The 27,897-nt window shown below is 43.4% G+C and overlaps 1 protein-coding gene across 2 annotated transcripts; it reads left to right on the forward strand.

The window, feature by feature from the left end:
* On the forward strand, window positions 1-26,641 carry syt12 (synaptotagmin XII). Of its 2 annotated transcripts, XM_080475774.1 has the most exons (8): window positions 1-481; window positions 12,342-12,402; window positions 13,762-13,955; window positions 15,318-15,722; window positions 19,737-19,952; window positions 21,739-21,859; window positions 23,238-23,371; window positions 24,756-26,641. In XM_080475774.1, the coding sequence occupies exons 2-8, from the start codon at window positions 12,357-12,359 to the stop codon at window positions 24,927-24,929; spliced, it is 1,290 nt and encodes a 429-aa protein (XP_080331900.1). In that variant the 5' UTR covers window positions 1-481; window positions 12,342-12,356; the 3' UTR covers window positions 24,930-26,641. The 2 variants fall into 2 exon arrangements, with proteins under 2 accessions (XP_080331900.1, XP_080331899.1); XM_080475773.1 differs by lacking the exon at window positions 1-481 and having other exon boundaries at window positions 12,149-12,402.
* Window positions 26,642-27,897: the final 1,256 nt, after the last annotated feature.

Below are 27,897 nucleotides of genomic sequence, written 5' to 3' on the forward strand. Positions count from 1 at the left end.
GTGTGTGTGTGTGTGTGTGTGTGTGTGTGTGTGTGTGTGTGTGTGTGTGTGTGTGTGTGTGTGTGTGTGTGTGTGTGTGTGTGTGTGCAGGAGGAGGCGGTGGTCGTGTTGTTAGAAGTTGCGCTGCAGAGGAGGGACTTTCACTCTCTGCAGTCTCGGGCTCGGAGGTCTGCGGCTCGCGCCGTGCGGGGGTTTCTCTCTCAGCGTCCGACCGGAGCAGGCGGTCGCATCTTCCTTCTCCTCCTCCTCCTCCTCCAGCTGGACGTGTGTCTGAGCGTCCCGGATGCGCTGAACCAGCAGGAGTGCGGACGCTGATTCCCTCCTCTTCTTCCTCCTCCTCTTCCTCTTCCACCGGTGCCATTGGATGGAGAGAGGCGCCTGAAGAAGGGAGAGCGGTGGACCTGGTCCTCTCCTCCTCCTCCTCCTCCTCCTCCTCCTCCTCCTCTTTCTTCCTCCCCACTGCAGCAAAAGAAAACTCCGGGTAAGAAATGCGTCTCCTGCTCCTCCTGCTCCTCCTCCTCCCCCTGCTCCCCCTGCTCCTCCTGCTCCTCCTCTTCCTCCTCTTCCTCCTCCTCCTCCTCCTCCTCCTCTCTTCTCTCTGCAGACATGGAGGCAATTCATTGCGTTTAGCTTGCGTTTTCCCCTCCTGCTCGACCTGAATATTGATTCGTATTGTGGAGTGTGTGTGTGTGTGTGTGTGTGTGTGTGTGTGTGTGTGTGTGTGTGTGTGTGTGTGTGTGTGTGTGTGTGTGTGTGTGTGTGTGTGTGTGTGTGTGTGTGTGTGTCCATCCAGTGGCCTTGTAGCAGCACTTTGCTGAACTCCAGCTCAGGTTAGAAATATGAAACTTGGAGATGTAAATCATCTGGCGCCTTCACGGTACAATTCAGTGTTTTTTGGGGAAAGTTTAGATTATTGCCACAAGTATTGCCATCATGACATTACTTGCAATTAATATACATTTCAGCGTATGATGCATGAACGTATTTGTGCGTCGGCGTGCTTGTTTGTTTTTGTTTTGCTATTTTTCTTTTGCAAGAGGAGCTGGTTGTTGACTTGTTTTCCTTCATTTCTGTGTTTCTCTCCTCTTTCAGAAAATGAAACCACAGTTATTACATGTTGTGTTGCAGCACTGAGGGGTGGGGGTGGGGGTGGGGGTTGATTACTTCTTGTATAGAGTTTGTATGATCTCCACTTCTATTGACCCACAATCCAAAGACATACCAGGCAGGGTCACTGGTTTCTGTGATCACGTGTTCCTCTGTTCATCCTGGAAGGTAGATGGGAGCTCCTTACTCCCCGTGATGGGAAGTCGGATAAAAGCAGGTATGGACGAAGATGGTTTGATGCTCTGTCTCTTGGGGTTGAAAACACAAGACAGCAGTAATTGGGGTGATATTTATAGAAGGTGTGTTGGAGATCCATGTGTGTACTTTAGAATTTGACGTTGGTTGTGGTTCACGTTCTTCTCCTCCATTACAACGATGGAGTGGGTCTGAAAGTGGACCGGGCCTTTCTGCGTGCAGTTTGCATATCCTCCCTCTGTGTGAGATTCCTCCTGATACTCCAGTTCACCACTTTGTTTGTTTGTTTCATGGTTCTAACGTCAACAAACCCAATAATCTCACAACTCCTGTGGAACCACAACGGATGGATGCGTGTGTGTGTGTGTGTGTGTGTGTGTGTGTGTGTGTGTGTGTGTGTGTGTGTGTGTGTGTGTGTGTGTGTGTGTGTGTGTGTGTGTGTGTGTGTGTGTGCTGAGACCCTGGCGCCTTCCTCGGGCTGAAATACGACCTGCTCAGAATTCAATCCGTCCACCAGCACTCGCAATCATCTCCGCCATTCGTTTTACACCTCGATGTTCTCCATCGCTCTTCGTCATGGGCCTCCCCCACCTCACACACACACACACACACACACACACACACACACACACACACACACACACACACACACACACACATACACTGGCTCGACACACACTCTATTCCCTTCCCGCGTCCCCGTTGAACCTCTTAGGAGGAAAAGTGTTATTACATTAAGAGAACTGAGAGCACTTTGATGGACGCTGGAGGAGCGCGGCTCCGCCGGTTGGCAGCAACACCTAACGGCCCGCGGCCATTATCCAAATGGTCCTTCCTGACATCGAGCGATGTCTTAATGCATCACAGCTAATATTTCCAGAATACTGCCGTGTTTTATGGAGAAAGCCTGTGGTCGCAGCAACGTGCTGCCAAACGTAGCGACGGCGCTCTTCCCCCAGACATGCCTGGAAACCCGGCAGCAGGTCGGAGACGCCGGACCGTAAAGTATCGTTATGATGAGTCAAGTTGACGAGACATGAGCTCGGGGAAGACATCCGGTATTAAAGCGCACAAGTGGCTTATAAAACTGACTGTTTGCTCAAAGAACCTGTTGTTTCTGAACAGGCTTGTCTGCTGGGTGGCACCTCTTATACATCTATACTGAACTATACATGAACAATGGCGAGTACACGTAGGGACAGAAGGTGAAGTTGGTTTGGATATAAACTGGGAGTGAAGACAATCTGGAGGAAAACATTGTTGCCGTTTCAGTGGTTTCCGAGCAGCGTTGTTGTGTAAACGGACCAAATCGCAAGAAAGGTTTTCCGTAAACGGGAGAAGATTCAGCATAAAAGCTTGCTGAGTTTTTTGGATTGTGCTTTGCGTGTATTATACGGCTGATTTTCCAGGATTAACGCGTCACACTGAAAAGGTGTTTTGACGTTTCGACGAGGACGATCTGCTTGTGCCCAGCTACAACAACTATTCAAATATTTCTTTTCTTTTTTTTTTAAGTAATCAATAACTGTGATTTTCATTAACTTGCACAACAATGGGATTTGCTCTGTTGGAGGAAGAGTGAGCGTTGCCCATCTGAAGCCGTCAGTCGGACTGACAGTTTGACTGAAGTCTGATTGGGCCACAGAGTTCTTAAAGGACCGAACGAAGGACGTGACGCGCTTCAGAAGAGCCCGTCCATCGTAATTGATAGTGTTTGTGAGAAAAAGGAGAATATTTTCTCTCCTTCCTCTGTCTTATAAAGTGTGAAGGATTTGTCTTGATAAGCTGGGCAGCATTGTAGTGGAAGTTGTGGAAATGACATGACATAGTCAGTATATCTTTACAAATTTGAGCTTCAGGCGTTGATAACGTGACTGTTTTTATGTGAAAACTTCAGGTTGTTGTTGCATTCTGGCTCTTTTTTTACAGAAACTTGCTTCATAGCTCTGTTTTACTTTAGATCTTCTGTTTCTTCCCTTTTTGACATGGTTGAAGGTGAATAAACCTTTTCCCTGAACCTTAAGTCGGGTTTAAGCGATGGTTTTTGCAGCACTGAGAGCTTTCCCCCGTCCCGTGTAAGCCATCGTGAAAGGTAGTTAATCTCATCCCGAGTCAGCATAATTAGGTAACAGGATGAGGTAACAAATCACATATGATTTAGCGTCGACGAAGCGGAGCAAGGCCTCGGGATTCCAAACCTGATGAAGTCCTTTCAGGTGTGGAAACGCTCAACAAGCTGGGCTGTAATTTAAAGCCGCTGCTGTGAGATTATATGTTTCCTGTCATGTTTCATCAGGAGGAGAGAAGCAAACCCGACAGCTTTCAACCTGTTTTCTATCTGCGCTCTGCGACGTTTCAGCCTTTTGGACCTTCTGATGTGACTGATTAGAAGAAGCGTGAGGGATTCTGTTTGTCAGAAACTCATCAGCAGCCACATGAACAAAAGAAGCAGTGAAAATATCCACCGTCCACATTTTGGGAGACAAATCCAATTCTCCTCACAGGAGTTATTTAAGGAGCTCTCCACTAAGTAATCAAATTCAACCGAGCAAACAATCCACTGTTACACTCGGGGACGCCTTCTCCATCAATTCCACTTTCAAATTAAATTGATTTAGAAACATCCTTTTTTTCTCTCTCTGTCTGTCTCTTCTGAGTGCATTCAGGCATTTGTCTCACTGTCTTTCACAGCTGGAGCTGAAAGACGGATGAGAACTCTGCTGACAGAATCGGTGAGCGAGAGCAACACAAACTTTGTACCTGAGGAAAACGACCGTATGACGCTCGGCTTACATGACCAGGGCCTCGTTCACACTGCAGGGAAATGAGACCCAATTCTGATTTTTTTACGCACAAGTGACTTATATCCGACTTGTTTTGTGGCCGTGTAAAAGCTCCAATTCAGATTTTTTTCACACCAGACCCAGGCCTCGATCATACGTGGTACCAATTCGGATATTATTCTACATGTGACTCCTTCATCATTTGATGTGTGACTGACCACTTGAAATTTGTGTTTATGGTGTGTTCTTTTATTACACATATAATAGTTTTACTGTTTTAACAGGATTTCTACACAGGCTGAGATTTGGGCTGGTTTTTTATTAAGGTGTGTGATTTTTACATTGTTTGGGCTCAAAACAGTGAGTCACATGAGGCAGCCCTGGTGCTGACCCGGAATGCCATCCGTACATACTTCTGTCAACAGCGTCTTCTGAGGCCTGAAATCATCGGGTTCGATCACGTTCACACGGCAGGTCACGTTTGAAATGGTCACGCAAAAAAATCGGATCCCAGCAACAAATCTGAATTGAGCGTCAAGACCTGCGGTGTGAACAAAGTTTTCCGGTGAAGACGGTTTCACACTGGTCTCTGTCGAAACAAGGAAATTGTATTTCATTTAGTCATCTTAAGGTGCTTTTACAGAGAATATAGGATTAATTATAAAGGTGTTTTTTTTAGGGCATTTCGGGGTATTTTACACCAGAAGATTTAACAGCACTCCTCCAACATTTACCACACAGTCATCTGCATACATGGAAACACGTTTTATTCATCAAGCAGTCACTGACTGGGTCTATGAGATGATGAAGAAAGACATTTTTAAGGAGACAAACTGTTTGTAGCGTACTGCTGCATTGTTAATGTTTATAGCGTATTGTTCTCTGCGTGTTCATTACAAAAACAAACAGTGCCAACTAGTGGCCCTATATGCTAACTACATCACTTTCAGAGTTTCTGTTGTTTCCATGTATACAGACATTGTTTTCAAAATGTTGCTGTGTGGATGGGAAAGTTTTTGAGACAAGAAACCCAAAACGATGCGTTTTCACTTGAAACGTCACATAAACTGAGCCTAGACCTGGTCAGTGACCTGATGAAGGGTTAAATCTATGTAAATAAGTGCTTTTTCTTCAAAGATCTATTATTATCGAGCAGCAGTGAGTTCAGTTAGAGCTCAGCCTTTTTCTTGTTTGTTTGATTTTTTTCGAGAAAATGATTTGGAGAAAGTAACTCAGACGTAAAGCTTGAGCTCTGAAGGGATGATGTGGAATGCCACTGTGCAGCACAGCAGACGTCTGAACTGGAGATTCAGACGGACAGACGGAGTGAGGGAAGGAAGGAAGGGGGGAGGAGACATGTTGTTCTGCTATCAGACGCTCCACCCAGCTCGGCAGCGAGCCGGTAAATTTGATTATCAGTCAATGGGCGAGATTAAAAGCAGAATTGATTGATCAGTTGTTGGGAGAGCAAGCGAGAAAGAGTATGAGATCTGCTGACAGGCCTGTGCTGCTGCTCCTGCTCCTCCTCCTCCTCCTCCTCCTCCTCCTCCTCTCTTCATCCCTCTTAATGCTTTCTTACCACACACACTCAGCCCTCTTTCATTCTCAAATATCAGTTGATTCTCATCTCTCCTCCTCTCCTCTCTCTGTTTGCATCAGTATGTGTTGGAAAGAGATGGAGGCCGAGCATAAATCAGCATGTCTGCTCTTATTGATCATACCTGCTTTAATATGCAGCCCAACAGAAGGCTTCCCTTGCTTTCTTTCTTTCTGCAGGCGTGTGTGTGTGTGCGTGCGTGCGTGTGTCTGTGCGTGTGCACGCATACGTGCAGCAGCTTGCTCGTGTTGTCTGAGCAGGAGTCCCGCTGTGTGATTGTAGGAGGCCGTAGAGAAACGTACTCACGTCTACAGGTGTTGCAGGGCTCAGTTTCTATCTTCCTGCTGAGAGACGCTCAACAAGCTCCCAACATCTGCACTCACGTGTTTCATGTGTGTTCATGGTGGTCCTTGTGTATTTGGGGCCGGAGGCCAGCCAAACTGATCAGACCACTACGAAGAAGGTAAAAAAATCGAGTTCTGCAAGTTTGGATTATTCAATGATGAAAACTATACAATACCTTCCAAAAACAATTATCCAGTAATCAATAAAGCTGCTCAAAAATGACTCTAATAATAAATAAGAAGAACAAAAAATAAACAATTGTACAGCAAACTTTTGCAGCATTTTTTATAACAGCCACACCAAGAGTTGAAGCAAGAATACAAACGATAGCCTCCTGATTACAAATATTAAACTGGTAATAAATGTGCAGTATATCACAAATGTATCATAATGGCATTATCAACATAAAACTAAATGATGCTTCTCTCCACTGTGCATTCATGCTCCTCAAAGTGGACGTGACAGAATCTTAAATTTGAAAGAAGAGAGCAATGAATTGTAAATAATTCATAAAGAATAGTGTGATTAACTAATCAAAACAGTCTAATTGATTCACCTGGAACTTGGTAGTTTAGTTTTATAGTTAAGAGTCACTCGGGGCCGTAATCCAACTTGATCGTCTTTCCATAATGTCCATATTTGCCAGTCAGTGTTAATGTTTATAGCGTATTTTTCTCTGCTGCATTTGTGTGTGTGTGTGGTTTCATTACGAAATCAACCAACAGCACCCACTAGTGGCTCAACATGCAAACTACACTGTGGGACCGAGTTGGTACCTGGATGGTTTCAACGTCTCCCCTTCAACAAACGTTATTCAAATGAGAGACTCATCGTCATGCTAATTGCCCTACGTGGACACAAATAAAATCTGAACTGAACTGAACTGAACACTTTCATGAGAAATCATTTATTAGATTCGGGAGCAGGGATATCTTGAAAACATCCGGTACTGTGACCCTCAAGAGCCAGGATGAAACTTAGACTTAGATAAAAACGAAATTCTGTTGCACTGGCTCGTTGTAGTGCAGGATAAAAAAAAAAAGCAGCATCAAATCATTTACAAAATAAGGTGCAGATATAACAAAATAAGGTGCAATTAAGATCCAGTTTGACCTTGGTGGAAAATAAAACACTTGTTGTGATTAAAGCTGTAATCATGCCTGATCTTTAACTCTGACTCCTCCCTTCTGTCGCCTCGTCCTCTGACAGCCTCCTTACAACTCTGGAATATTCTATCGGGTGATTCTGCGTTCTTCACATGCCAGCGAGTCCGATCGCACGGCGATGAGATATTCATTTTATGCGTATCACAGTGATTAAAACGTCCCCCCCGACAGCCTCTGCTCTGCAGCACTGTCACCTTTTAAGAGCGATGCTGTCACACGCAGCATCTCCTCAGTAAGGTGGAGATAAATCTCAAAGAAGCGGGAGATCATCTCCACCTCTGGCTCCTCGCGTGTTTGTTAATGAGCCATCAGCTGAGGGGAAGCCTCCGACCTGGAGGAGGTGACGTAGCCAATGGCTGTGGTGTGGAGGGAGAGCCGCTCTCGCCCTCGTCACATCTCCGTGGATGAACGTGTACTTCAGAGGTGGAAAAGCCTGATTCTACCCTCTGGAGTCTCCTGTGGTTAATGGAGGAGCAGGGATGTTTTCTTTTAGAGGAACGTGATCATTTTTCCAATCCTTCAAGTGGAGTCTTCCCTCCAGGTGGAGGTCCTGCCAGGACTCTGATCACTGCTCCTGTAACTCTGCTCTCTCTCCGCGCACCTGTCATGTCTTCCTCCGAGAAGCACCTGAGGTTTTTCTATAAATTCAAGAAAAATACTCTGAATTTGCTCCGGGTTTGTTTCTTTCAAATCAGTAAGATCTTCGTTCGCTGGGTTTGCTGGGCGTCAAGCAAACTGATGCAAAGTCGAGTCAGTTTTTCTAATCAGGCCCGTCGAGGTCGATGGTTCACACTGATTCTCATCAATCAAACCAAGTGTGTTCCTACATCTCCACTCAAACATCCGTATGAGGTTATGCTCACCCGGCCCACTCCTGGTCCAACACCTGATGCAAAAGTACAACACAATTTGCTTAATTTATTACGTAATTCCCCAATGGGAACAATGGGAAATACTCCTACAAACACAAAAAACTGTTAGAAAGCTGCAGCAGCAGAAGAAGCAAAGGGAGTTTTAGTTGTATTAGCTGATTAAAAGTTTCAATAAGTACATTTTAAAGAAAAAGGTCATATTGTAGTCTTGTGTAATTCGACAATATTTGAAATAAAACAGCGCATCATAAGAAACTAGTGGCTTTTTTTGTACTACTTGAACATTGAAGTGACTGCTTAACACACTCACAACACCTTTGTATTTCCAATTGTAAGTTTTAAAAAAAAGGGTTGTTGAAATTCATTTTTTAAGGGGATAGGAGTGGAATGAGGGAACCTGTAGTGGACAGGATTAAATCACCCATCTTCTAGTTCTGCTCTCGCTAACTTAGCCACAGGAAGGCTGAAGTTGATCCCAGCTTGTAAAATGGAGCAGCCAGTTCACACTTGACACAGACCGCTGGTCCGCCACAAGGCAAACGCACAGTGAGACACACAACTACAGCCAATCTGGTGTTTCCAATGAACTTTGAGAGCATGTCTTTGCACTGTGTACATGGAGAAATTGAATTAAAGCTGGCCCACGTCGTGTTATTTTGGGCCGACGCAGAATAAAGACGTGCAGAAATGTTGCTCTTTTCCCTAAAGAGGGTCTCATGTTGTACTGCAGAGTTGTACTGCAGAGTGACTGCCGCTTCTGCATACAGCTATTTGCTAAACAAATAGATCAACACAAAATTCTAATTCCAGTGTAGTGAAAACTACATAGAAACCCTCTGGCTCCTTCTTTCTCAACCACTCATAAGTATTTATCGTTTACCTGATGATACAGGCTGTGTACATAAATATTGCTATTCTTGGTTTTGATGTACGGCATACCAGTCGTCAAAGTAATAAGTTGGGGCGAAGGTTATGTTTTTGTTTGTATGTATGTTACAAATGTTTTGCAACAAACTATTGACCCGAATTGCATTATATTTTCAGGGAGCATTTGTCTTTATCCAAGTGATTGGGTCAAAGGTCAAGGTCTAGGTCATGAAAAGGTTAAAAAAAGTTATTTTTCGTCATGACACGGTCCGTTTTAATCCGATTGATGTCACACCAATGCCAAAATGTTCCGTTTCCAAATCCTTATTCTCTGGTATGCCACATGATGCAGTGATGTCATCACCCTGGTTAGCGAGTCCGGGGGGCAGACCAAAATTGTAAAATGTGTGTCAAACAGTGATAACATGAAGCAAAAAACCTGGTGGATCAAAAAAACTTGTAATAATACTTTCCATGGGGACAAATGTGGTGTGTTGAAGGTTTGCGCTTTACTATTGGGTTTTTTATTACGAGTGACCCAGGAGAATATGGACGGGGAGTCATGTCTGTATTTATATCAAACTTATAGTACATAAGTTCATGACATCCATCCTGCAGATTGTAGAGCAGACTAAGTTTATATGAGTGCAAGGCAACAACCCACCACTTTTCATATATGAAAGATCAACACATTTGACTGTTTTTTATAGTCGATGGTAAAGTCGATCAATCAATTCATCGTACAGTTTAGCGTCTTTCCGGCAATAAAATGTAATTAGTCTAAAAAAAAAACATTCAGACCTACAATATATGTACACATGCATATAAAACACATACCGACACGGAACAGGTGGTTAAACGGTAAATTAATGTAAAAGAAATCAACCATAATCTAACTGATAAAAAGGAAGTTAAAACATGGTTTATATAAACACGTAGTGAATGATTAAATCAAATATACTAAAACAATTTCGAGTTTTCATATAAATTGATTCTGAGGCTCTTCAGGTTTCAACGATATGCTTCGTTCTGATCCAACCTGCTGCCACTGAAGTGTTTAACAGACGTTTCCACTCTGGAGAAAGTGTCTGCTTGTTTTCAAGAGCTCTTCTATTTCTGGCCTGTTTGACATTGTGCTGCTCTCGCCCCCCCGAGGCCACCCGACGCCTACGCTGCCTCATTGTTGTTTACTAAATCAATCTGAGACACTGTCTCACTCTCTTTCCCTTTTTTAAAAAAAAAATAAATGAATGTTCCTCCCAGTTCTGGATCCCACCTTCCTCTTCCTCGTTCAGTTCCCTCCCGGACCTGGATGTTACCTCGGGCTGAGCCGGGCTTGGAGCCTCAGGTTTTCCCGTGTCTTTTGCAAATGGCACATCAGCAGCTGTCAGTGGGCCTGCACTGCGTCAGCCAGTTTAATTGGCCCGCATGGCTGTGGTCTGTTCAGCAGAACTGACACACACACACACACACACACACACCCTGCCCCCCCCCCCCCCCCCCCCCCCCCCCCAGTTTCTTTCTATATCATTAGTGTAATGCTCCCGTTTCCCCAAAGCAGCTGATATGGGGAGACTCCAATGAGCGAGGAGGAGGAAGAGGAGGAGGAGGAGGAGGAGGAGGAGGAGGAGAATGAGTCACACACCAGCGACCCTGTTTTTGTTTTTGTTTTTGTTTTTTTGGGGTTTTTTTTAACTTTGCAGAGGAGGACAGGAAAACCTTTTTTTGTTGTTTATCTTTTCACAAACAGCCTTGGTGCCGTGTTGAAGACCGTAATGAGGATAGACCTTTAGAGTGGGGCGAGGTAGAGGATGCAGTTTGTTGAGTGATGAAGTGACACACACCCCCTCCTCTGGTCTGGTCTTTCCTGATAATTTTTCGCAGAGTGAAACTCGCCCAAATCAAATCTCCCACTCACACCGCTTCATTAGTAGCACATTGTACAGTTCATCACAGATCCCACGCAGCAGTGCGTACTGGTTTCGGTGTATGGATGTGTACATGTCAGTGGAAGACAGTGGAATCTCTTCTGATGTAACTTGATGGCTGCTCAGAAGAAATCAATAAAAAATGAATTCAGCCCTAATGTGGCTGCTGCTTGAAATGTCCACAGAGCAAATCAAATAAGTCAATAAGTGCAGAGGGCTTGTCGGTCAGACAGAATTCCTGCTCATCTTCAATCAGGTGATTATTTTGTGAAAAGTGCTTCCTCATTTTGAATTTGATGTGATGTTTAAAAAAGAAAAAAGATGTTTCACGTTATCTGACGGGACAAGAGGAGAGGATTGGAGCTCAGCAGCACTCCTTTGTCAAAGATGTAATTCACTGCTGCTGTTGTGTCGTGGTGCTCCAGACTGGCTGCTATGAAGTTATGCTGTATCTGCTTCAGTGTTGTTTTCTTGAAGTGTGCATGGTCCTCACTCACAGAGACGTAGTCTGAAGGGAGACACTACAGCATCCTCCAGTAAAGACATAAACATCCAGGCTGCCAGCTGTTGTATAAGTTCCATAAACTCATACTGTATTTTTTTCAGGCTTTAGGTTGACTTACACATCGTTACATGTCATCCAGGAGCCCCAGACATCACCGTCTGACAGCAGTGCCGTCCAGTTCACTCTTCACTCTTTTTATGACGGATCCATTTTATTCAGGTTCGACTTATAATCTGGGAAATAGAGTAAACATGTTTCAAGATAACGTCTTACAAATGCTGGCAGTATTATTCCTTATAAATAATGTTTCATATAATTTTCTTAGAGGAAACTGAGAAATATGCAACTCTAATTATTGGGGGTTTTTTTCCAACTCATGAGCTTTTAAAATGTCTGTTTTCTGCTGATGGTTCTTCTCCTCTTGCGACTGCAGGGAACAGCCTCCATGCTTTCCAATAAGAACATCAAATGTTGATTCATCTGAACAGTTTTCCATTTTTCTTCTGACCGTTTAAATGACTCAGATAAAACAGAAGCATTTCTGCATCGTGTTCACAGACAGTGTTTTGTACGATACAGCTCAAAATGAAATAAGAAAATCTGATGATTCTTCACATATATTTGGTGGGAGCTTCAGCGGGGGCCACTGCAGAGGAGCTGAGGAGCCACAGGTTGCACACCGCTGGCTTCATTCCTTTTCGTGAAACGACGCACTGTAAAGATGCTCTCATGCCCTCAGAGAGGCTTTAGAAGTGAAGTGATGACAAGCTGGATCTCCTCTGTACTTGTTGAGCTCCATTAAAGGAGCCCGGTCTGTTTTCAATGCAGTGCTTCAAATAGGGCACAACCAAGCAAACTCTGATTCAGCCGGCTTGCAGCTGCTGTTAGAGATGAATTATATAATAATGTCTTTTTTTTTTAATATCAGTGATGTAAAACTGAGCAGATTGTTGTTTTTGTGTGTGCGCTGATGCAGGCTGGCTGCAGCACCATGTCCTCGGCTGACGGTGGGGATTTACCAGGGTACCATCTAAGTGGTGAGTGAAGAGCACCTTGTTTATTTATTTTTTCTCAGGATTGTCTCTGCTTGTGTGACGGCTCAAGAGCTGGACCTTCAAACACACTGATGGGTCTGTGTGTGTGTGTGTGTGTGTGTGTGGCGTGACAGATGAGGCCGTCTTTCATTTATTCTTTCAATGCAGTCGCCCCACTTCGGGGCTTTGTGTGCCGCTCGCCGAAGGTTGTTGATGTTGTGCATCTTGTGATAAAAGGCCGAGGTGAGGCTGTAAATGTCCTCCCACAGCAAAGATTCATTCTCCTGAGGCAGCTCGACGCACGTAATCTCCTCCGCAATCCCCCCTGAAGTACACACATGAGATGCTACAACATTTAATTCTCAGTGGCGTTTGTATTTATCCAGATTTCGTCTGATTAGACATGAAATGTTTTTGCGTCCCGACTCCTGATTGTCATCACCATTCACAGCTAAACGAGAAGGACTGAAGCTGCCCGGCTGTGCTCAGCGGCTGTGAGCTTTGTTCAGACTCCCGCTGGTGTGAAGAGGAAAACACTTCCTCCTCCCATTCTTCCAATCTGTGCGCAATTCAAATGGGCAAACTTCATGCTCCTGCTGATGAAATGCGACTAAATCTACAGTGTAACTATTAACACTATTTTTGGTGAATATTCTTCTTCGGCCCCATTTACGCTGCAAAGTTTCAAGTGAAAACGCATCTTTCTTGCGTCCTCATGACGTTTACACGGCAACGTTTTGAAAACGATGCACATGAGCAGGAGCAGCATTTTCTAAAAAGTTGCGTTTTCCGCCGTTTGTGTGGCGACGGAGCCTGCAGCGTTTTCAAAAAGAGCCACCGTGGGAAGCGTTTTCAAAAAGTTGCGTTTTCAGTGGCTCTGAGCAACGAAAGGTTTTCCATTTCCACTTGAAAATGTAGTGTGAACAGAGCTTGAAATTAGTAACTCCAATTGAAAAGCTACTACTATCCCTCTATCCTGCTCATGAACCAACATCTGCCTTTAGCTGCAGCTGGTGTCTTTATTTCTTTATTTCACGATTTCTCAAAAAGATGTCTGTAGAAATCGACTATTACAGCATTCCAAAGATTATTACAACGAATGAAAACTAACCAATGAATTAAAGCTAGAATAAAAATAAAACCTTTCTGTTTGTTGAAATAAAAATTAAAACTGTATGTGTGCTAATGTGTGAAATTCCCACAGTGTCACCATGTCAATGCTCACACATGGATTACCACTTACGTTTTGATTTAACTGACTAATCCAGTCGCTGCATTGCTCTCTTAAAGGAACTAGTTACTGTGATAAGGAACATTTCACTGGTTTACATGACACAGTTAAAACGCGCTGGTGTGTTTCAGTGGTGCGAAACCCGCCGGGCTGGGAGGTGGGCATCTACCTGGTGGGCTTCTTCGTGCTGCTGGGCGTGGCCGGGCTCAACATCTGGAAGCTGTGGAAATCTGGAACGTTCCCCGCTCCGTCCCCCTTCCCCAACTTTGACTATCGATACCTGGAAGAAAAATATGGCACCTCCTTCTCAGAAGTCAGACAAAAGGTGAAGTAATGCTCAAAGAAATGGGACGCTCCCGTTATTAGAGTTGATTTATTCACGAAATCCAAGTGATGGCAGATTCTAACATTTTAATACTTTCTCGTTGTACAAAGTCAAAGATGATACCAACCATTTTTAAAAATGTATTTGTGCTAAAGCAGGAAAACATTTTATTTTTACATGCAAATGACTTCCAAGACTATGAATATTCAGCAGTATAACTGTACATGTACCCGAAAATCAAGCACCTTCTCAAAACGTATACTTAAAAATGCACATATAACCCACACTGAGCATCTCTTTTGATAGACGTTTGTTTTTTGTTTTTTTTGCTGGATGTTAAAGATTGTTGGGTTTTTTTTTGTTTGTTTATCGTTGTTTTTTAACTTTTAAGTAAAATCTGTTATTAGTTTTGCAGTAATTGTGCAATTGGAATTCGTTTTTGTTTAACTTCTGAGCTACAGATTCCAAATAAGCTAAAACATATTTTAGGAAGTATGATGTTTTTCTATTTAGATTTTATTAAAATGTTGTACTAATCTCAATCACATCCAGGATTTCTATTAGTTGCAAACATATGCTATTTGTTTTAAATTACTTGCACTGCCCTCTACTGGATGTATTGATTAACAACCACACTGATGTGAAATACGTATGAGAACGTTTGAAACACACATACCAGTTTACCTTTGTAGATAGCCAGTAGGGGGCAGTGCAATATTGAGTATTGTACAATCTACCAACTATTTTCTATAGTTTTTTTGTTCCGATGTCCAGGCGATGTAATGTTGTAGATTTGTTTGTACGCTGAAGAAAAAATCAACTAAGGCAGGTGTCTGATTTACAAACAAACAATATGTTTGATTAACATGAGCATATTGAATTTCTCTTTGTTATTAATCATTCTAATACATGTTGTTCTGATAATATAATTAAAAGGGACCCAATCTACTTAATCTGGATAGATGGATATGTGTGGCATGATCAAATAACATTAATTCAACAAATTATTTTTTGGAGCGTATCCATGCACACATTCACACAGTCTTTCCTTGACGATTCTTATTTTTGTTGTCTGATGAGCTATACTCCCTGGAAACGTGCCAAATTATGTAATGAACACTGAAGACGGACAGAAGGCTCCGTCTCTATCGTCATGGTTAGCGTTGAGTATGTTTGGGCCCTTAGTGTCGAGTGTATTATGAATGTTGATTAGTGTGCTCATAGTACTGCACATACCTAAAGCACATGCAAATCTTTTTTATTACTCTCTTGTTGATGTTGTTTCCCGCACAGATTCAGTGGCGGTTCCCTATTTTTCTTTCCTTGAAGCTATGATCTTTTCTATGGTGTCCCACCTTGTAGAGAGTGGCAGCCAACAACCACCGCCGGACCTCCGCCACCTCCAGCCGGAAGCCCAGCCTGGCCCTGGGCGACACCCAGGACGTCTTCAGGGACCTGGGCCACCTGGAGCTGATGAGCCGGGAGCTGGACCCCACCGGCATGGCTCAGCTCAACCGCTCCATGTCCACCGACTCGCTCAGCTCTATCTCCTCCATCGCCAACAACTTCGGCCACGACTTCACCGTGGGCCAGCTGGAGGTGACCCTGGAGTTCGAGCAGTCCCGGCAGCCGGGCCACGGGGTGGGAGTGCTCCACATCACCCTGCACCAGGGCAAGGACCTGCTGGAGAAGGAGGAGGGGGATTTCCCTGGCTGCTTCATCAGAGTGTCGCTGGGGTCAGAGGAGCTCAACGTGGGGGTCACACGGGTAAGGAGCTGGTGGCTGGTAGGTGCAGAAAGACTGGTGGTATTACCTCGTAGGAATAAGTCATAGTAGAAAAGGGAGACAGAATTAAAAAGAAACCTCAAATGAAACAAATGGCGTTTAGTCTTCCTGTCATTCCTGTGAGGTTCTTTTTGCTTCTGTTGTAGATGAAAACTCATTCGGAGCTGTAGAGCTGCTCTCTCTCCATATTGCCAAAAACAACATCAGCGGAAGCGTAAACACATCAGACATTAACTAAGATATGACAACAAAAGAAAAACAGACATGTAGAACAAAACTGAGTATGAAAACCATATAGTCAAAAATCAGCACTCCTTTATTGTTATTACAATTGAACACAATGCAGTGAGATTAGTGTTTAGACATGACAACAAACAACATGAGAAACAAAAGCCTCACCATGACTTCCCAGAAACACAGGAGAAAGAGGAGGAGACACATAAGGAAGAGACAATGTCTAAGAAAGCAATATAAGACCAAAGCCATGACACGTAGGGATTTTAGCTGATTGTTCTAGCTGGTGTTGTTGTACTCAAGACCATATTGTCATGGTCTTGGTCTTGACTCAGTCTCTGCCCATTATAGTCTTGGTCTTATGATGCTCTGGTCTTGGTCTTATGATGCTCTGGTCTTGGTCTTATGATGCTCTGGTCTCGGTCTTATGATGCTCTGGTCTTGGTCTTATGATGCTCTGGTCTTGGTCTTGACTCAATCTCCTGCTAGGTGATCATGACTACAACACTAGGTCCAGGACCGTGGTGCAGCATAGGACAAACCGACCAAGTTCAGAGTAGATTTATCGTAACACATTGGATCACTACTTACTTTTGACTTTCAGGAACTCATAAATGACTCATCATCGTTATAAGAAGTAAGTAGCAGCAGTAATCACGTACTAATTGTAATTATCTGAACTCCAGTTTTCATGTCTTGAGAAAATCTCTGTAGTCAATTTATTAATGCTCATTCCAACATGTGTGTTCCTGCTTTCATGTGATGTAATGCAGCGTTACAGTCATTCCGGGTGAGAGATCCCTTCATTAAAATGTGGGAGTGGAAACTCTCATCATAACAGCTTCACTCCAGGACAGAACGGGCTGAAAATAACAGGATAGCCTCTCACGTGGGTGATTAGCAGTCAAACCACGATGGGCAAGCTTTGGCAGAGTGGTCGGAGATAAAAGCGGCCCCTGACATCGTGGAAGAGGAATAGTGCTGTAGCGATTGATCCTCCCTGTCTCCTGCTCAGGGGGCAGTTTTGGCTGTCTTGAAATGTGTTTAAGATTTCAGCCCTGGCTGAGATCAGGACCGAGACAGTGATACGTCCCGCGGGGCGAGGAGCTCCATCTTTGCAGCCTGACAGGCCGGCACCATCCCGTCTGTGGGAAGAGCCCACTTCATTTGCTAGAGTGGTCAGTCCCCTGGGAGCTGGAGTCAGGGAGGCTGATTTCCCCGCTGCTGCCGTCATAAGGAGGAGATGTGACTGCTGCTCAGAGCAATTTATCACCTGTAAACCACCGGTTCTCGATGTGTGTGTCTCCGTCACGGAGCCTGAAACACAGAAAAACATTCTAGAAACTCTTTCATTTGAAATCTGATCCGTCTTTTTATGAAGTCTGCATTAAATTACATTTTCAAATTTTAACTTGTATATTACAAATAAAAACCTAAAGAATATAATTTTATTACTGAATAGTCTCAATAATGGAGTTTTAAACTGAAAGAAGAGACAACAAATGATTAGATAGATAGATAGATAGATAGATAGATAGATAGATAGATAGATAGATAGATAGATAGATAGATAGATAGATAGATAGATAGATAGATAGATAGATAGATAGATAGATAGATAGATAGATAGATAGATAGATAATATCAATAAAAAGAAAATCATAAGTTAAGAAGTGATTGAATGGACGGGACCATTTCTACCAGTTCACTTTTCGCCTCATGGAGGTCGTCCTAAAGTCAAGGAGGACAGTGAAGACATGGTCGTCTTTACAACGTCCAGACTATCCTTTCTCTTTGCAAACTCTTGACTTGTTTTCAAAATGTCCCCCTGAAAGCCTTGAGTCTAATAAGAAGCGAGTTGTCCGACAGCAGAGAGCGGGGCTGTGCTCGCCTCCATCTGCTCCACCTGCCTCCCGCCTTCTGCTCTCAGTGCAGAGTTGCCAGAAAACTCACACGTTCCCGTGCGGCCGTGAGTCATCGCTCTGTCGCGGTATAGCTGTGGCTGCGTACGCAGGCCGACTCCCCCCGTCTGACTCCTTGTTCTGTTGTATTAATGCCGTCCTGGCTCTTGGTGTAATAATAATGGAAGCAGCCACTCATGCTGCAGCTTCACAGGCTCATTCTTTATTGTGGAAATGCTGACATCAGCTCCACTTGGCTTGATGGTCAATCAGGCTTCTCCCTCCCTTGGTTGTTTTTCTCCCTCGTTTCCTTCTCTCCTCTTTGTTCCACCTGTCTGTCACCCCTTCACATCCTCCTTTTATTTCCCCATCACCTTTCATTCTCCCCATTTATCCACTTGTCTCTGTGTTGCACTCGCATTCTTCTCCTTCTCCTTTGTTCTGTCTGCTGGAGCTCATACACGCATCCCTCTTTCTCGTTTTATCAGCTCAGCCCCCACCCCCACCACCCCCACCCCCACCACCACACACACTCACACACTCTGTTATCCCTTGAGTCGGGCAGACAGCCTCACACTGTGGTAGGAGGGAGGCAGAGAGACACCGCCATCCCCTGAAGCCTCCTCATGTCTTCATGGAGCTTCCCTTCATCCTGTGGGTGTCGGGTGGGCTTTCATGATGCTGTTCAGCTTTTTTTTCGATATGAGGAGCAATCCAAGGTCAGCCACACAGGCTCATCTGTCGCCTCTGTGCTCTGAATTCACAATTCTTTTATGGTTCAGCAAGTCGTTGTTTCAGCATTCATCCCCAGCAGCCTTGCGCTGCACGTTACGTTTTTCTCTGGTTCTCTGTGTTCATCTCAGATACAGTATATGTCTTTCAGAGATATACCTCATTGTATTTCACACTTGAAGAAGAAAAACACAAAACAACATTGGTGTGAAAAGGGGTCTATTAATAAACCCGCTCTCCTCCTCATACCGCCAGTTGCCTGGTAACTTTCTGTCCATGCGTTATGATGCGGCAGCAGCCTTTCTCAACTTGATCTGGAGTAATCATGGTGCAGCCCAACGCGCCCCAGACTCTTCTCCAACGCAAAACCTGTTTCGTCTGCAAGGGTGAAGAAAATCCATAATGTATATGCTAATTCACTTGGTTTGGACAAATGCAAGGGAGAATCAAAAAGTAACGCCTCAGTGAAAACAGCTGTAGCTCAGGTAGCTGGGCAAGTCCAGGTCACCTGTTCAATCCCTGACATTCATCCATACATCCATCCATACATCCATCTCTCAGCAGATCTTGTTTAATTTCTCTTGTAATCAATGCAGGCATAACAAATGTTTCCAGATATCTTGTAAAAGGTTTTAATGAGGTTAGACTCACCTGGTTCGATTGTGTGTCCTGATGTCAGGGTTTATTACGACCCTGCTTCTTAATACTCTTTATGATGACTTGATGATTTACTCAGATCCTGTATTCAGTTAGTGAGTGTTCTGTGGCGTCAACGGGAGCATTTCGGCCACGTTTACACAATGTTTTCAGGTGAAAACGGAAAACTTTTGTCTCAATTTGGGTGTCCGTTCACATGACAACGGTGATCAGAGCCACTGAAAACCAAACATTTTGAAAACATGGAACTTTTTGAAAATGTGGAACTTTTTAAAAACGCTTTGTTGCCGTGAAAACACAACTTTTCAAAAAACCCTGCCACTGGGCATGTGCACCACACACCTGATATTTCATATTCATGAAGGGAAATGTACTGAAGTCAGACAGAATCCTCCACGCCTCCCTATAAGTACAAAGATTTAGTGGATCATCCTCGCATAGAAATTCAATCGTCCTCACCCTTCTGCTTTAGGTGCAGCCGAACGCCTTCACTGTGATCTTTGATGAGCGCTTCTCCGTCCCCATGGACGTGTCCACGCTGGATGAGTACAGCCTGCGCTTCGCCGCGTTCGGCATCGATACCGACGAGAGGAACATCAGTGCAGGCGTGGCCGAGCTGAAGCTGTCAGACCTCGACCTGACCATCAGGCCGTTCAACGCCTGGCTCTACTTACAGGACGTCAACAAGGTGCGTAGGAATTGAGCGCATGTTTAAAGCACAGCAGAACAACTGGTAACTGACGTTCTGTGATGGGAAGTAACATATTTGTACTTAGTTACTCCGTTAAAGAAGTATCTGCATGATACATGAGACAACCTTTGACTCAGTCTTTATATTTGAAGATGACTATCTGTACTTTTCACCCGTTCACTCTCTTGGAACAGGCTCATTATGTGTTTTAACCTGTATGAGGACGATTCAGAGTTACAGGAAAAGGATCATAGAAGCTGTAACTCTCCTCCACTCTGAAGCTGCACGTTGTGTTAGTAATACTGGCAAATGAATCCTTCCTGTTTCAATCACACAGGTCATGCTTCAATTTTTATCAAAGTTCCTGACTGGACTTTATATAAAACCTCATATAGTCTGTTCAAAACATGATATCATTTTAATAATTAAGCAGTGGATCTGACATAGTATTACAATATCAATACGTATAATGTTTCATGTGTGTCCTCCCACCACCAAAAGGAGGCTCTAGGCCTCGTGTATCAATGTAATTAAAACATCTTTCATTTTTACGTTTGTACCTGAGAACATTTAAATTGTCATTTTTTTCAGTAAAAAAGTGGAATTAGTTATTTCAGTGATCAGAAAAATACTTCAGTATAGAGTTGAACTAATTCTGGCAAATCTTCCAACTGAAGAATGTAAAAGGTGTTTGTACCAGAAGTTAAAGAGCGCACAGTGGTGTCTGCCTCCCTCTGCTGGACACTCAACAGAACTACATGTGTACTTCAATAAGTGTGTGTTATTAAAACTATTTTAATAATGAGATTGGTAATTATGCTCAAATTTAGTTCACCCTCCACAACAAAAACATTATTAATTTACATTTTGAACAACTGAGGAGAGGTGTACCGTGTTTTGCTGTTAAGAGAAGAAACTGAGCAGGAAAAACAATTATTTTTCCCTCAGTTATTTCCACATATAAGGGCACTTTATGATTTAAATTTAAATCTAAATAATGTAACCTTAGTTACGACTTTACTGACATTACATTAATTCAAATGTAAACTACATTAAATGTGATATAGATAAGAGTAGATTTATCTTGTTTTCTGCCTAAATTAAATCACAAAGTTAACATACAACTTGATTACAGGAAGACTACAACTTCATATTCTTATTTATGAATGGCACATGGTATTAAACAAACATACAGAAGCTGCAGAGGAGAAAGAATCAACATTATTCTTTAAATTATACCTCAAATATCACAATGTAGTTGATCGGTCCAATGTGTCTGTGTGTATAAAACTTGTTGTTTACTAACTAAAAGTAGCACATGTTCTGTAGGTATTTAAGCCAGCAGTTAATCGATTTGTCTTCTCCACTGCTTTATTCAACTCAGGACACCCACACACATATTGTCCTGAAAGAAATTACAGAGAGAAAACCTACGCAAGCACAGGGAGAACCCAACATGAACCCAGAACTTCATTAACTGCTATAATGTGTATCTAATTTTCTATTTTGTAAACATCTGCATCTTGGTAACATATAGATTTCCCATTTTAGAATAAATGTGATTCCATGAAGCGTATTCCGTGTAAATCGAAGTCTGTAAAGCACAAAGCAGGAAGAGGAGGTCTGACTGGTTGTGCTCCTGCAAACACTTCACCACTAGGACTGTCTGACAAATCGTGCAACAGGCCGACTCACAGCTGAAGACTGACGTCTCTCTCTCTCTCTCTCTCTCTCTCTCTCTCTCTCTCTCTCCCTCCTGCTCTGGTTTGGTTTGGCTCTGCAGGCGGTGGACGCAGTCGGGGAGATCCTGCTGTCGCTCAGCTATTTGCCCACAGCGGAGCGCCTCACTGTGGTCGTGGCCAAGTGTAAGAACCTGGTGTGGACCAACAGCAAAAACACTGCAGGTGCGTGTGTGTGTGTGTGTGTGTGTGTGTGTGTGTGTGTGTGTGTGTGTGTGTGTGTGTGTGTGTGTGTGTGTGTGTGTGTGTGTGTGTGTGTGTGGGTGTGTGTGTGTGTGCATATCTGCTGAATCATAAATGTTTTCTATTAATTTTCTTTAAGAATTGTTAGATTTGATTTGGCAGCAGAAGATTTCCCTACTGTCCATTCTGGCCTTCAGTCGGCTGAGCTGCACGCGACCAATACTGGTTACTGGAGTTAAAGGTGGAGATGAACAATCCCGTTGTTATTCATTAACTTATGAGAAGAAGACAAAGCATCGACAAAAGACACCAGCAGACTGCTCTTAGAAGACAAAGCTATTAACACTGTTACACTTCATAATAATGTAATAGCATCTTTATGTACGTAACCCCTTTAAAATAAAAGTTTACAAAGATTTAGAGCCTCACTCAACATTAAAGAAACCAGCAGTCAAAATGAAATATATTACAAATGACATGGTGAGGACCAATAACAAGTATAAGTTCTGGGGTCACATCCAGCCTAATCTGACCTCGACTGGTTAAATAGTGACAAAATAACCTTTTTAATTTAAACTTTGAAGTTTTTTCTTTGTTGTTGTGTGTGTTGAGTAGACATGGTGGAAATGTCTATACTGTATATCCGAACGAACAAACAATTCAACTCAACTTTGTTTATGTCGCACCAAACACAACACAGTCATTTCAGAGAAAACTCAACAATTCCACATGAGTGAGCATAAGCGACCGTAGAAAGGGAAAACTTTTACTGAACCAGGCTCAGAGGTGGCTGCTTTCTGCGGCCAATTAATAACGAAAATAACTACAGTCTCAACATAAAGCCAATTCTATTATTCCTTCCGGTGCAAAAAACTGAAATGTTCCAAAAACTTCTCGCTCTTGCATTAAGCAGATTTTCACAAACTAACTCTGACAGCATGACTGTGAGGCTAATACGAATTTGCATTTTCACAATGACGGAGCTATCTTTCATAGCAACGCTATTCTTAAGGAATTTGTTGAAAAATAATCGATGTTTTCTTAGAAATGTTTACCATTTTCTTGGTGGCTTGGCCGGTCAGATTGGAGCCCCCTGCTGGCCAGTTTTTGCACATTGGCCTTATGTTTGAAATAAGATACCAAAACAATGTCCAAACAGACACCGCAGTTCAAGCCAAGAGTCACTACAATAGGACAGGGATTAGGATTAAATGTAATAGCAATCAAGAAGCCAAAGCATAGTTCTTGCAGGTTGGAAAGAATTTTCACTTTCCAAACTGGGGCACAAACTTAGGATGTTGAAAACTGGACCTGGTCACATTAAACTCTTCTAATCGTCTCCCTCCTTCTCTGTCCACAGATCCCTTCGTCAAAGTGTATCTCCTGCAGGATGGCAGGAAGATCAGCAAGAAGAAGACCTCCACCAAGCGGGACGACACCAACCCCATCTTTAACGAAGCCATGATCTTCTCCGTGCCGTCCCTGGTCCTGCAGGTGACGCTCCCGACCGGACCGCTGACGTTAGCTGTGGATGACAGGGTGGTGTGGGACATATAGAAAGATAACGAAAGTCTTAACTCTGCTTTTCAGCGCTTGGAGCAATGAACATGATTTTACAGGCATCCAGACACTTCAGTTGCACATCATCCAGTGAAATCTATCTGACCAGTATCCTGCCTCTCCTCTTCATTAAACTGCTTTATTGTTTATAGTCTAGGGTGTAAATTCATGGTGTGTTTTATGTCCGTGTGCTCACCCACCTCTTATTAAAAAGATCTCAAGAGACTTCCAGGGTGAACAGAGGCTCAGTAAATGAAAAACAATAGGCAGGAGGAAACAAATATTAGCATGAAAGTTAAATGACTAGAGAGGAAGAAGTGCTCTGCTAACATCAGCGAGAGGACAAGGACGCTCTCAGCATCTCATTATAATGGGAAGTGACTCATAAAGCACCAATTACAGGTTGGACTGGGCGGCAGGCGGCTGGAGTCGTTCACACATAGCGATGGGTGAAGTGCAGCGTTCAGGATGAAGCTCAAGGGAACAACGTTCATGACAGGAGCAGCTCGTTTTTCATCGGCGATAGGATTTGAGTCATCCTCTATATCTCTTTATAGTACCTTTAGTTGTTTTTACCTTTTAGAATATTGATAGTTCGCAAGTATCACGTTAGAAAGCAGCTCAAAGTTTAATAATAATAATAATGAGGTTTAATGTAAATGCAGTCTCTTTGTAATGGTTTAGTGTGTTTCTGGTCAAGTTGGGTTGTTTGTGGCGTTTTGTTTTCCACTGTGGTCGTTTTGTGTCTCTGAGGCAACGTTCATCTCACTGTGACTATTTTGTGAGTTTTTGATCACATCGTATCTGATGTTGGTATTTTTCTGTTCAGTGTGCATAACTTACTGGTCCTTTTTTCAGATCTTCCTGTTCCTTCTCATATCATTGTTGAGATTGCACACCACTTGTGGTCCATTTATTTCTCCTGGTCATCGGTTTGTTTTTTTTTCTCTTTTCAAGATGATATTTTTTGTCTGTTTTTGGTCATTTTGTGTCTTTTTGTTGTCATCGCGTCTGTTTGTGGCACCAGGCTTCAATCATTTCTGTTCATTTTGTGTTGCTTTTCAAATGTTTTCCGCCAGATAAGCTCTTTTAATATCTTACTGGGGTAATTTGCTGCCTGTGTTGGATCAGTTGGCACATCTTCAGGACTAATAAGTGCATTTTCACTGCTCATTTGTGTGTGTATCTTTCTGGTTTGAGTTCCAGGCTGTACAGTCTTAGGCACATTTATTCAACAGGTTCCCTAATCACCTGCTTGGACCAGTGTGTCATGCTTACAGAGCAGGTCAGGTAACTTTGCCCTGCTGTCTGCTTGCAGGAGCTCTCCCTGAGGGTGACGGTGGCCGAGGCCACAGACGACGGCCGCGGTGAGAACCTGGGTCACGTGATCATCGGGCCTGAGGCCAGCGGGATGGGGATCACCCACTGGAACCAGATGCTCGCCACTCTGAGGAAGCCCGTGTCCATGTGGCACCCCCTGCGCAGGATCTGAGCCCCCCCCCCCGCCTCCGCCCTCCCACCGCCACCACCACTCTCCAGTCTCCAAGCAAAACGCTCAACTCACCACGTTCCTTTGAACGCTCGCCCTGTTCGGTGCAATGCTCTGAGTTCAGTCTGAGGAAGGTTGTTATGCGACCACTCATGTTCACATAACAGGAAGTAATCTAAAAATTAAAAAAAAAAAAGTAAGAAAGATCAGAGTTTGACTCTGATAGGAGCCTTATTGATCTCTGGATCAGTCATGTAATTTGTTTTGCCACTTCTCCAGGGTCTTGGTGCACTGTGGCTGAGGAGGGAAGTCTAAGATGATCCTCTGCAGGTTTTCAGTGATTTCTCTCACGCGTCCAGTTTTAAAGGAGACCTGAACGTGTGGACGTGTGGACGTGTTCCCGTCCCACTTCCCAGCAGTCAAGACAACTAATCTGTCCTTCTCCATCTTGAAGTGAGCTTTATTTACAAAGCCTTTCCAAAACCCTCCCTCTGCATGGTGCCTCCTCAGGTTGGGGCAGTCTGCAGAGCAGAAGACCGGTCGGGGATCATTCTCTCTCTTGTTACTGAAACAGTCATTGATTGCGCCTACTTGATTGATTTGGCAGCGCCGAGAGGCGTTCGCTCTGTGGGATTTGCTTCTGTAATTCGTTAATGGTGAGACAGACAAGTAACAGAGGACTTTGGTATGTTGAGTATTTATTGTGCTTTAAAAAAACAAAACAAAAAATCCAGGTACTCTTATCCAGGTGAAATAATAATAATTTGTAGCAGTTGTTACAGGGTGGCAAAATCAATGTAACCGTCATGGAAATACAACTCCACGTTCTTCTATTTTTACCATAATTACTAATGCAATACTCCTTGCATAAGCATTATTGAGAGTGTATATATTGTACTACGACATTCTTCTTGTTGCCATTTTTTCTCTAAGTCCTGCGTGCGAAATGCGTTTTTCAGAATATGAGAGTTAAATAACATCAAATTCCATTTATACTCACAATATAACACCTGTGTCATTGCAGATCAATGAATTATTATTCACATTACTAGAAACACCTCTGGGAATTTAACTTGTGATGTAAATTATACTAACCCCTTTTAAATGGGTTTGCAGTTTATTGAATGTTAAAGGAAACACTTTGATATTCTGTGTTTCGCTCTTTTCAGTCTGGCGTGTGACGCGTCTCCTTAGTGCTTCCCAGCTGATGCCAGAAGGAGGCGCTGCAGAGCTGAAAGGCTAAAATCTCAACAAAATGAGAAAGGCCTAGAGGAGGTCAGAATATCAAGGTGGCTTTTTATCCGAGATATTCTCTAGGACTTTGTGCAATAGTGTTGTTCTGTTGTATTTTTTGAATGTGAGCTATCATGTGGAATATCAGCGAACTCTCATCGGCCTGGTGCGTTCATTTTTCCCTTTTTTTATTTTTGTTTCTTGTTGTTTTATTCACTTCTTCACGCAGGACCCGATGCACATATCGCACCCTTCACTGAGAATCAGTCCAACAGTGACACCCCCGCGGTCACCTGACAGACTGTATTTCCCACCGTGCCAAATGATGAAGCAATATTTTCATTTGCAGTCAGCAGTCCATCCCACTAAGCTGTAGCCCACATTCCACCATGCATGAAGTTATTTAGCACTCGATGTGAATGTGCCTCAACAATACAGTGTATCGTGTGAATGCTGTTTGAAATAAAAGACAGTTCAAGAGTAACCGACTGACGGCCTGGAATGTTTTGTCGAGTTGATGCATTGTCACAAGGAAACCTCAGAGTACTTTGAAACGTGTTCGGTTTGGATTCCATGGAACATAATACAGTATATGGTAAAAAACAGTAGCTCAGTGGTTGATACCATATTATCTAAAAAATTACAGTGAAGCTGGTGGACACTAATACTCTCACAAAGCCTGAATATGTTTGATGGTTTTGACTTACCAGGCTGCGTTCAAAGCCAGACACTCGTCAAAACTTCCTCTTCAGCCACTTCACACCCACAGATACTGTGGGTACAGGATTATTCTTTTCCTTGCGGGTTTTGCCAATGCATTGGGTCTGGGCTTGAAGGGCCTCCAGGATGAGCCACGGCTCTGTGCACCAGGAGTTGTTTTTTGTTTTTTTACAGAAAAAGAGTATCGAAACATCAAAGAGAAAGAAAATATCTTACCTCATTGTGTTTCCATGCACTCTTTGTTGAGTGTATTTGAGACCGTCGTGTCTCCATAGTTTGTGTGCTTTTGTTGTTTTTACTTTGACCACAAGAGGGCAGGAGATATATATATTATATATATATAGATAGGTGTGTGTGTGTGTGTGTGTGTGTGTGTGTGTGTGTGTGTGTGTGTGTGTGTGTGTGTGTGTGTGTGTGTGTGTGTGTGTGTGTGTGTGTGTGTGTGTGTGTGTGTGTGTGTGTGTGTGTGTGTGTGTGTGTGTGTGTGTGTGTGGACACCCTTGGTTCATGATCAAGAAACAATCTGGATAGTTGTGGAAAACCAGTTTGATAAAAGACTGCCTGCGATGGCACAACCAAACAGTGTCTGAACGACTCCAAAGATAACCTGTCGTCTCACCAGTTTCATTAAAGAAAATACCAATACTTAGATTGCAGGTCTTCCAGGTGGAGATGGGACCAACAGTTCCTCAGACTGGACACTGCAGGAACTCAAAGCTGCAGGGTTGCATGTGAATATCATATAAAGTCGAAAGCTTGTCTTATGAGAAACTAATTTTAGAGGATGTTGTGTTGATGGTTCAGATTCCAGTCACGGCTGTGATTTTATGAGGGAAACTGCTAGAAACATCTGGTTGTCCTCTGCCGGAGGGTCTTTTCCTGCTGTCACTTGTCTGTAAGCATGGTGTATGTGTGCAGTGGCACGTACTAAGGAGAGCTGAGTCCCCCAGTGGCTGAAAGGTGGCACTGCAGCCATTAAAACAAGTGTGGGTGTTAGTCGCACACTAATCCACATGAC

This window comes from Lipophrys pholis (genome assembly GCF_963383615.2).
Source record: "Lipophrys pholis genome assembly, chromosome: 11".
NCBI lineage: Eukaryota > Metazoa > Chordata > Actinopteri > Blenniiformes > Blenniidae > Lipophrys > Lipophrys pholis.